The sequence below is a fragment of the Eurypyga helias genome, unplaced genomic scaffold, assembly GCF_000690775.1.
Source record: "Eurypyga helias isolate BGI_N326 unplaced genomic scaffold, ASM69077v1 scaffold45235, whole genome shotgun sequence".
In the NCBI taxonomy this organism is placed as follows: Eukaryota; Metazoa; Chordata; class Aves; order Eurypygiformes; family Eurypygidae; genus Eurypyga; species Eurypyga helias.
The window spans coordinates 2,026-12,989 of NW_010254215.1; the positions used below are offsets into that span (position 1 = coordinate 2,026).

Below are 10,964 nucleotides of genomic sequence, written 5' to 3' on the forward strand. Positions count from 1 at the left end.
CCTGTGTGTCTCGTCCACTCTTGACTATTGCTGGAGACTGCTTTCACTAGGTGTAAGTTAATTCCTCCTGTATCCCAAGTTTCTGCCACAGTAAGAGAATTTCATCTGGTTCCTCAAGGCACATTAATTTCGTATACACATCCCAAAAGAATTCATCTTATGCCCGTTCCACTCTGACCAACCCTTTCAAGGCCAAGAGGTTAAATTGTGTTGCCTTCAGAGCTTGTCTGTGGTGTTCTGTAGTGAGCTCAGACAGATTGCTACAGAAATGTTTCTTACTCTTCTCCCTCCCGTGGGTGTAAGTCACTGATTTCTAGCACTATTGGCTCTCCCAGGAACTATTAGTCTTGAACGTTAGTGTAGAATTTTATAATAGAACTCTACAACTGTTAGAAATTCAGTCTTTTCTGCCTTTCTTGACATCAGGAGCCTAGCACTAACCCACTTTTTAGTTGTTCATGCTTTTTAAACCTAGACTAACTGGGTTTCTTAGGAGTAAGCAATGAAAGGTTTGGAGACACATGAGTGTTCTAAGCTTCTGATAACAGTGATAACATTTGGATTCTGGTTCTCAGCTCTGTGTGTAACTAGCCCTCCAGGCTTCAATTCCTTCATTAATACCTGGAGATAATACATACATAGTAGAGTGTAATTTCGTGAATGTTGTGAAGTGCTTTGAGAACCCCACATCAAAAGCTGCAGGCAGGAAGGGCAGTATTATTATTCTGTTCTATGCAGAGGCCAACAGAAAGGAAATGTACTGCTCCTGGCAAAGCAACTTCTTGTAACCAGCCCTATCAAAATGCTGCCATAGTCCGGAGGTGCAGGAAATGGAGTGAAGAGAATGACAGTATATTATTAATACACTGAAGGCTCTTTTTCTAACCAGTTAATTTAGTTTTGTGAGGTCTGAGAGATATGCTGGCAGGAAGCTTTTTCAGTGCTTTTATTACCACTTTCATAAAGCCACAAGGCAGGTTTGTATCCTACTGAGACTCCTAGCCTTGCGTCTTCCTTTCTCATCTATTTTTGTCTCTGTTTAACTTGATATGACCGAGAAGTTCAAAGAGACACAAAACCTTCAAAACCTTGAAACCTCCTTTTCCTTTGTTCCTCCTATACCCTTATCTCTCTTTGTATGTGAACTTTGTGTTGGTGAGTCGTTCTGAATTGGCAGTCTGCGAGAGTCCCTTGATTCTCAGAGTAGGTACAATGCAGATTAATAGCATCTTCCCATCAGACACTCTTCCATCAATACCATCGGCCCTGGCCTGGAAGGAAACACCCCTGGGGTGCTAGGGAGAAAATTCCAGTGAAGAATCCTGTTAGCACTCAGGTGATGGCAGATCTTATGTCAAGGACTTTTGTCTGTTAAGATACAGACCAAATCAATCCATTACATCTCTACTAACCCTCTTATTTGGACTTCTGCTTGAGCTCTGCCCGAGGTGTCTGGCTAAATGGATGTGCAGACTAGCTACATGTTTATTTTTTGTTGTTAATTAACACTGACTGCAAAGTATTTGCAGCCAGCAACGAGCAGTTTGGGATGTAATTCGACTTTCATACCACTGAGTATTACTATACTAAAATGCAAAGATGGATACAACCAGACTTACCTGGAAATAAGGATGAAGCAAAGGAGGGGACAGCTCACATTACTAGAGACTTGCTCAGCCCGTGGCCTGCTCTCTGCTGTTCATGGCACTGAAGTAGCAATAAGAAGACAGTATGAGTTCAGAGGCAGTGACAAGGCTAGTTTGAAGTCTAGAAAAACTAGGCCAGAGTTACTTTAAATTTGCAGAGTTCAAGAGAAAAATCTTGTTGAATCAATTTTACTTCAAAGCAACTGGCTTTCCAAGTTTTACTCCTTTGCTTGTAACCAATACACTTGACACAGATGTGTCCTTTACTGTCATTTTTCACTTGGACCAGCGTTGGCTGCCCTCCTTGCCTTCTACCTTATGGCCACCATATGTTTGTACTAAAAAACCTAATAGGTTTTAACTTAACTCTTCAGACCTGTTAACAGATTTCATCAGTTTATATGCAAAGCCAGTGGTGGTATGTCTAAGTTGTTTTTTCAGTGCCTCCGACCCCTGTCCTTTGCTCTAGTTACAGAAAAATCAGGGAAATGCCTAATCATACTTTCTCCCCACCCCCTCCCTTCTTTCTCTGTGGTCAGGTTTTATTTTCATACCCAACCCTTTCCTTCCGGGCTGCCAGCGTCACTGGGTGAAGCAGTGTCTCAAGCTCTACCCCCAGAAACCCAATGTCTGCAACCTGGACCTGCACATGGCTCCTGAGAAGACCACTGACCTGTGGGGACAGAGCAAGGAGCAGCTGAGGTAAGTCCACAGTAACTTGTGGTCAAAACTTCTAAAAACCAACCAGAAAACCTAAAAAAATAACTTGCATGGTCAAAGCTAACAGAGTCAGAAGGTCTCAGCTCTGAGGTCTAAGAGGATGAGCAGGGAAGGGAAGCTGACAGAGATGGTGTACGTGCTGGCAGTACACAGAAGGTGTCAGACATGCCAGCTCGGAGACGGATTTTTCATGGCTTGATGCGCATCCTTGCTAATTCTCTGCTTTCACACTCTCAGTGGGATTTTCTGGTAGCAAATGATTCCAAAGCCATCAGATAAATGTAAGATAGTGACCCTGGCTGATCCCACGGTGCTCAGAAGCTTGCTAAGCTCAGCTACAAGTGAAACCATGAGATCCCTCTAGGCTTCGGTTTTCCTGAGGCAAAAGGGTTCCTTTCTAAACACCCCACTCATGCTACCTCCTTTTCCCAGTCAGCTGTCGCACCAAGTATGCTGTAACTGAAAGGCTGTTAGCTGCGCTTCTTTGAACTTTTTAAGTCAGCTTGTGTGTTTGTTTTCTAAAGTATTTCTTTGTTTTGTTTTGAGTTTGGGATTTTTTTTTCATTCAATCTGAGATAGAGATGAAATGTACCATGGTAATGGAAAACCTGTTTGCTCCGAAAGATTCCCTCAGGTTCCGAGTTCTGTGGCTGATGCAGCTGCTTTTCCTCTACCTGATTGGGTAGTTAATGGAGAATTTGTCCAAGTTTTGAAGTCAAGGAGAAAGTTTTAAAGTCCAAATTTGAGAGACCTTTTTTTAATTAATCACTTGTAAAAATGCATACAAGACAGGTGCACAGTACACAGTCTTTTAGTTATTTGTGTGTTTATCAGTACCTTGTTGATTTCATTGCTCATCTTTCATAACGATTGTTTCATGTGGTGGAGTGATCAGAGTTCCTTAGAACTCTCATCTCCCACCCCAGTTTCTTAGTAAAATTGACATGCTGAGATTATTCTTCAGAAATACTCCAAACATCTTCAAGACATGGAATGGCAAAAGCAAGATTTGGACTTCTAAATATTTTCACCTAGGAGAGATGTTATACCCCTACTTGTGTTTTCCATGCTCAGACAAAATTAGTTACAGAAATTCAGACACCTTTTTGGTGTTCTATCAAGGGTGACCAATTTTTCTTTGCAAGTATTGTGCATTGTGCCTTATGGCTGAAAAAAGTGGGTACTGTTCCAGCGTGCCAGGCCCTTCCCAGCAGCACCTCCTGCGTGCAGAGAATGATCAGGACACAGGTTAATTTGCAGCTAAATCTGGTTCAGTTGTAAACAGTGTTTGGAAGAGTAATGTCTGGTAGAAATACTGGTGGTTTTATTAAGCACTTGCATGAGTCTTCAGGTGAGCAAGCTGCTGAATTTGGGCTTTTAGGTAGGGGAGAATGGGTCAAACTAGCCAACTTGTCTAGTACCTGGAGTCGGGAGCCTTTCAGGGAGGGGAGAAACAGAGAGCTTAACTAAAGAGGCCTACTTCCAAAAATGGACACGACTTTAATGCTTTTTAAAGCCATCAGGAAGATGCATAAAAGTGTTAGGGTTATGACTTAACCTGCTTTTTTCAGGATGCAGGAATCGCACAGTAGGGAGGAATCACATGAAAAATACTACGTTCTGGGAATAAGGATCTACTGAGTGTATTGGGATTCCTGTGTTGTGCAAACATTTCAGCACTGTAGTACAAGAAGGGCACTTTCAAAAGGCATGTGCCAAAAATGTGTAATTATAAACATTAAGTGTGTCAATTGAAAGATGTAGAGGAACAAGTTGTGGGCTCTCCCTTTCCTAAATGCTGTGTTACCTGCTTGTAGGCTCCACAAATTGTTCCAAGCAGCATGCATTTGATAGTTACTGTGTTGCTACATTACGGTAATTGCAGTTGCCATTACCCTATGACAGAGATGGAAACTGGAAAGATGGCTTTCTTTCAGCAATCGGTGAGCTATGAAAAATTCCTAAAGATAAAGAAACTGGCCTTTTACTTCTGTTCCTGGTTTAGGTTAGGAGCTGTGAGTACGGTATAGGTGAAGGGCAGAAACAAGCTGTGTCTCCAGGGAGAAATGCACATTAAATGCAGATGCTTGGCTGCAACTTGGCCATGGCAGCACAGATATGAATCCTGTTTTGTAAAAGAGAGCATGTCTTACCAAGCTAATGAGGCTATAAATGAGAGCCAGCCATCTGGTGCTACTGTTTATCATGATGTTCTGAATATGCTTCCCTTTGCTTCCTTTCTTTACCATAACACATGACTTACCTTGAGAAAAGAAACTGTAGTAAGTGGAGGAGAAGATGGAACCAGAGAATCATAGATGATTGTAGTAAGTGGACTAGAATTTTGTATTTGTCACTAGCATGTTTCTATCTGATTTACTAAAATAATACGCTTTGTAACTTTTTAAGGACTTTTCTATAGGCCATAGTAAAAGCCCATCCCTGAGGCCTCTTGCTGCCTTCACCACCTTTGAGTAAGAATGGCAAATTGGCACGTGGCTTCAGACCACCAAGTCCATCTGCATTAGGGCTGTCCCTTGAGAAGAACAGATTTCAGTCCTGCATAGCAGTCTGGAAAGGACACAGCTGCAGTCTAGACTTCCTGACATTACAAGAAGTCATAGCTAGAGCAGTCTTGCTTCTTATTGAACACAGAATCAGTCAGTCCTAAGGACTTCTTGCAAAAGTACCAAGTAGAAGGGCTAACGGTCCTTAGCAGCACTACGCAGCTTGATATGCTTCACTGTCAGGGGAAGCATCTTCCTTGCTTGTCATTTTCCATTAAGTGCCTAGAATATTTTTTCCCTGTGTTTGCAGCTTTTAGTTCTTCACAGATCCTGTTCTTTTACTTTCAGATGCTCAAATAGCACATGCTTAATTCTGACTTCTAAGTCTGCACCAGTTCATTGTGTTGTCTCCCTCTGATAACCCATTATGTACCGTCTTGAAAATACATGCTTTCAAACTGACAGCAGTTGGCAGTAGACCCTACAGCTTGCATAAATTGCATAAACTGCATTTTCGAGGTCTTTTTTGAGGAAAAAATAATGGCACTGAAAAAAGTTTAGCATTGGTGATTTTAATAGGCTGTCATACGGATGAGTGAATCTCATTACTGTATGCTGCCCTACCAGAAAACCCCTCAGAAATTAACAAGTCCTATTCCTTTCTATTTTGTCTTTGCAGAAGGAAAGGTTCCAGTAAATGGGAGCCCAGAAGCTTGTTGGAGAAGCTGCGCTGGGTGACCCTTGGTTACCATTATAATTGGGGTACTAAGGTATTGAAATTAACTTCTCCATTTTTCTTAGCTGTAAGCTCTTAGAATGGCAGACAGAGGAAGGTATCAGGGAATAAAATGCTTGTGATCCTACAAGGCAGCCTTGAGGAAAGGCTGTAACAAACTCTGCTTGTAAGAACATTTTAATCTGTATTAGTTTACTGTGAAAGATTTAACAGCAAAAGACCATTGCTGCATTCTTTCCATGGAAAGGCAACACCAAAGCATATACTCAGCTCTAGACCTGTGACTATTTTGGTGTAAGTGAGCATTTTTACTCTACCAAGAGGGACGGTCACAAAAGCTTCGTTAACTAGTGAAGGTGAGAATGACCTTGAGTCCTTGAAGAGAGCTGCTTCTGAGAAACTACTCCTTTTTGGAGGGGTGAGCAAGAGCAGGCAGGCTGCTGCTGATGTGACTTTGAACCGTATAATACAGTCTCGCCAACTAACAGCTATTCTGGCACTGCTGCTGAACATAAACTTTTGTGTAGGGCTGAGTCAGATGGAGGCTAAGAAAGGGTGGCAGAGGGAATGTCACTGTATTGTAGATACTTACCAAATCTGCTTGCAGCCTTATACTTACCAGGTCAGCCTATTATTGGGTGGCCTAAATGAAAACTTGGTTATTCACTTCCAATCCTCTCAGATTTGCTCGTGGGAGAGAGAAAAAGTAGGTTTGCAATTGATTCCTGTTTGTCTTATGCTCCCAAGAAGGCACAGAGATGCTTGTTTCAGAGCTCTGTTGATGAGATACGGAACTGCCTTTCCATGGGCAGCTTTAGGTAATGGCCACGTAGACCCTCAGGATGTTGGTACTGCCTTCAAGTTTGCCATCCAGATACAATGATTAACTCCACGATTCATTGCATCTCTGGCAGTCTCAGCATAGACCCAGAATTAAATGGTAAGAGGTAAACTTGCTGTGGCTCTGCCTACGTTGTAGTCATTTTCCAGCCAAATATGGTGTCCTTCACCATGACTATCAACCAAACTTGTCAGGTCTCATTCAATGTTTGTTTCCAGTTGTATTTGCTGTTCTGATGTTCTGGGTGTGGTTTTTGTTTTGTTTTGTTTTTTTTTCTTCCTGCTCTCCGTCCTCCAGAAGTACTCAGCAAATCACAACACTCCTTTCCCCTCAGACCTTGCATTCCTGTCAGAACAAGTGGCTGCTGCCTGTGGGTTCCGTGGTTTCCAAGCCCAAGCAGGGATCTTGAACTACTATCACTTTGACTCTTCTCTGGGAATTCATGTGGATGAGTCTGAACTAGACCATTCTTGGCCTCTTTTATCATTCAGGTGAGCCAAGGAGAGCACTTGAGTGTTGGGAGAGGATTGGTGGCTCTTTTTCTATGGTTGCATATGGTTATAGGAAGTCGGTATGATGTCATTTGCTAACGGGGTATATAATCTTCACTCTCTGAAGATTTGAATGGGAGGAGCCTGTAGCTCAAGGGCGTAGGTTTTTCTTTGCAGACTGCTTGAATAGCATGGATGTGGCGTCTGGAGTGGAAGAGCTCTTTGCACAGAGCACAGTTCTGTCCTAAAGCCGCAGAGCAGCAATTGGGTACTAGCAGGCAAGGATGAAATAGCTCAGCAGAGCTTCAAAGCTGACAGGGCAACGGCTCACACAATGCCTACCTTGAACCAGGCCTCTCAGTCTGTTTCCCCTGTCTTTCTTCTAAAGTTGCTACTAGGAGTCCATCTGGTTTTGGGGGTTTTCTTTGTTTTTAAATAAAGGGATTTAGCTGCTAATGTTTTCTGTATATATAGTTGTTTTCTACCTAAATTTGTTTTCTCTTCTCTCTCTATCCTCATACCCTCTTTAGTTTTGGGCAATCCTCAATATTTTTGCTTGGAGGCCTGAAGCGGGAGGAGGCCCCGACAGCAATGTTCATGCACAGTGGCGATATCATGGTGATGTCTGGCTTCAGCCGTCTGCTGTACCATGCTGTCCCCCGGGTCCTCCCCAACCCTGAAGGGACAGCTTTGCCTTCGTGCCTGGACCAAGCGCTTCCTTCAGACCTTCCTGGTGGCTCAGTCATTGAGCACAGCTCTGATGAGGACTGGCAGGTCTGTGCCAAGTACTTGCAGTGTTCCCGCATTAATATGACTATTCGGCAGGTGCTGGCTGAGGGTCAGAAATTTCCAGAGGAATCTGGGACAAACGGGAAGGGCCAAACACCCTCTGCAGACAGTCACCCTCAGGAGAACAGCAGAGCCAAGAGACATAAACCAGATACAGACAGCTGAGACTGACATGGACTGGACAGGCAACCTCCATATGGAATTGGGAACTGATGTAATCATACTGGAAGTCACTTGTCTATATTGGGATTAATAAAATTCTGCAGAATAAATGTAGTCCTTCTTGCTGTATGAGGTAGGTTGGGGGAGAAGAAGAATTTCAAAGGATAAGAAAGGTAAGTTCAGGGCTGGGAGTCTGGAGATGAACTCTGCTGCCGTTTTGTTGCGGACTTTTACTGTACTCAGTTCCCTTTAAAACATCTGTATGTCAGGGAATGTTAAGCTTGGTTCAGTGATTCTCAGAAAGTATTTTGAAATACTGAAAGTGTTCAGAAAATTTTGACAGAAGATACATAATTGCTGTGTGGTAAAGAATCCCATTGGGCTTGCAGAGCTCAGCTGAAGTGCAGTAGCAAGTGTGAATGAGAATAGGCTGCTCTGGGTGTGAGACCCACCTGCACCATTTCCAAGAGCATTACCTCTACAGCAGACTGGTTCAGTGATCAGAAACTAGCAGCTCCCTCGAGCAGCCCCTGCTGTAAGCGTGCTGGAGTCCTGTGCTCACCTTCTGCCTGCTTGCATCCCCTCAGCTGCAGCAGAAACTGCTCTTCTGAGTGGAACTGGACTTCTTTTGCATACCTCTGATTTTAGAGAGAAACAACTAGGGGCAATATCTGCTTAGAATATCTAGTAGCTCCCAGCTGGGCCTCCTCCCAGCAGTATGTGACTGAGCCCTACATCCCCTTTCTTTCAAAACTGCCCCCTCTTAAGTGCCTGCAGATTATGGCCCTCCAATCCCAAGCCAGCATCTTTTAAGGAACAGAATGACTTGCAAGGAGAAGCAATGAAGTTGTAAATTAAGTACCTAAAAAATTAATCAGTGACTATCTCTGTCACCCAGAGATAAATATATTGAAACAAAGAAAAGCACTAGCTTTTGTGCCAGTTCTCTTTAAGACTCAGGCCTTCCTATCTGCTTTTTAATGCAATTTTAATTGTTGGAGTGGAATGCACTATCCCTGGGGTATTTTGTTGCACTTTCCCAATGAATAAACTTACTCAGTTTTTAAATTAAAGATCTCTATCAGTTTTGGGCTGGCTTTTTTCTTCTTCTCGTTTTCTCCCTGTTAGTTATTTCAGTGTATTGTTAATGCTGCCGCATCCCTTGTGCTGCTCCCTCCGGGCTTCTTTTGGATCTACTGCCTCTACCATCTGCCAGCTCCAGTGGAGGGGCACTGCATCTGTCTGCGGGGCTGCTTTGCTTATGGGCAGTTCGGGGTTTGTCGGGCAGTTTCAGAGAGGTGTTGCCTGCAGTATCAAAGTCCAATTTAGTATGTATGTGGCAGCTTTTCCTCATGGGGAAAGCATCTGGTCTGCTTATTTCATAGCAGCTGAACGTGTGTATGTCTACAATTAATTCCTTTTATAGTACTGCAAAGAACTCCAGTACTTGAATGTCTAAAATAATCAGATGTGGGTTTTAATATCTTCTTCTATGCCAGAAATGTGTCCTTTCTGAATCCTCGGCCTGGCGTATTTACAGCTTAGCGCTGGCAGAGTGAATGCTCATGCAGAGAGGTTATGACATGACCAGAAAGGAAAGTTCACAGAGTCAGTCTCGGAACAGCAAAGCTCCCTTAGTGGCACCTGAAGGTGGGGAAGGGGAAAGGAACATTTGTTTTCGTGATGGTGAGAAGGCAGACTGTTCTTTGCTCGTGAGAGGGAAGTAAAAATCTGCCAACTCACTCAGCACTGAGGATGGAGGAGAGTCATGGACCTGGATGGTCATGAACTGGAGCTGGTTTCTTCATGTCACAGGCTGAGGTGTAAGTCCATGGTTCTCATTTCTTATGTCTTCAGTTCCGTACAAATATGTAACAAACGACCAGCCATGATTTATTCCAGGATTCAATTGTTCCTGTGATTCAAGGACAAGAAACCATACTGTTTAGCCTCTGCAGTCTGAAATTGTAGTAAATGCTGCAAACTACTGATAGCAATTGGTCACGGGAAGTATTCAGCCCAATGAAGCCTTGTGGTTAGATGTGACTGAGTTGAGAATTTGCTCAGTTACTGACCCATGGTGAAGCTTCTTACCTATGCCAGTGTGAGGGGCAGCCCTGATCTCATTCCATATCAGGCGCCTAGAAAATGAGAAGTCCATGACCCAGAAGTGGACATGTGGGAAATGACCAGGGCGGGAGGGAGGGGAGGTGCGGGAGTAAGTCATCCATGTACAAGGAGGAACAAGTATCCGAAGGGAGAATTTCCTGAACTGCTAGCCTAGCAGGAGCATCGGTTCTGTGACCACAGAAGAGTGGAATACAAATGAGCCAACTGCAGGACTTCTGTGGGCTCTGCAAGCTGTGCTTCCAGAACCTGATTTCAAAGAGGCAGCAACAGCCTGGGCAGAAGGTGGGGAATGGGACTGCATCCAATGATACACTGTTAGTTTTCCTTCTAGGACAAAACGACTGGGAACCATTGACCCACTCTGTGTAGCTCTCAGGCTGTGACACTGCAACTCCTTTGTTTAGGTTTGTGATTTTTCATAGCACTGATCCAATTATTGTATCTATAGGTACCACATATCTTTACTTGTGTTCATATAGGTGCACACTGAGATAATCTCTGTAGCTTTTAATCCTAAAGAAGTACTGCCCAAGGGCCACAGGCACAAAATTACATCTGAGGGAGCAGCCTTCTAGGATGTCCTGCTGTGCACAGCTGAAGGGAGGGAAAGAAAAGGTGGTCCGGACAAATTCTGCAAGAAAATTAATGTACTGAGTTGATTAAAGGAAGACAATTGTCTGTATTTCAAGGCCACCTGGAAATGAAGCATGTTGTTTACCACATGTACTCCGTTTGTGATATGATCTATAGGTCAAGCTAACTGTCCAACAGAGAATACAATTACTGATTTTTTTTTTTTTTTATAGTCAAGAGAAAAGGGAAATAAAATCTCCAGTTAAATCAGAATCAAAGCACAGTGAGCTGAATATTGGAAGCAGAAGAGGAAACTGTCTGTACAAACATAATTTTCAGTCCTCTTGAGATAGCTGTGCTAGGGAAGTT

The 10,964-nt window shown here is 43.3% G+C and overlaps 1 protein-coding gene across 1 annotated transcript; it reads left to right on the forward strand.

Annotated features, from left to right (window-relative positions):
- Nucleotides 1–2,185: 2,185 nt before the first annotated feature.
- ALKBH1 (alkB, alkylation repair homolog 1 (E. coli)) lies at nt 2,186–7,895 on the forward strand (the record flags this gene model as incomplete). Its single annotated transcript, XM_010152913.1, has 4 exons — nt 2,186–2,348; nt 5,553–5,643; nt 6,748–6,941; nt 7,472–7,895. Coding segments are annotated over 4 exons (872 nt in total), but the record flags the coding sequence as incomplete, so codon positions are not given.
- Between the last annotated feature and the right edge of the window lie 3,069 nt (nt 7,896–10,964).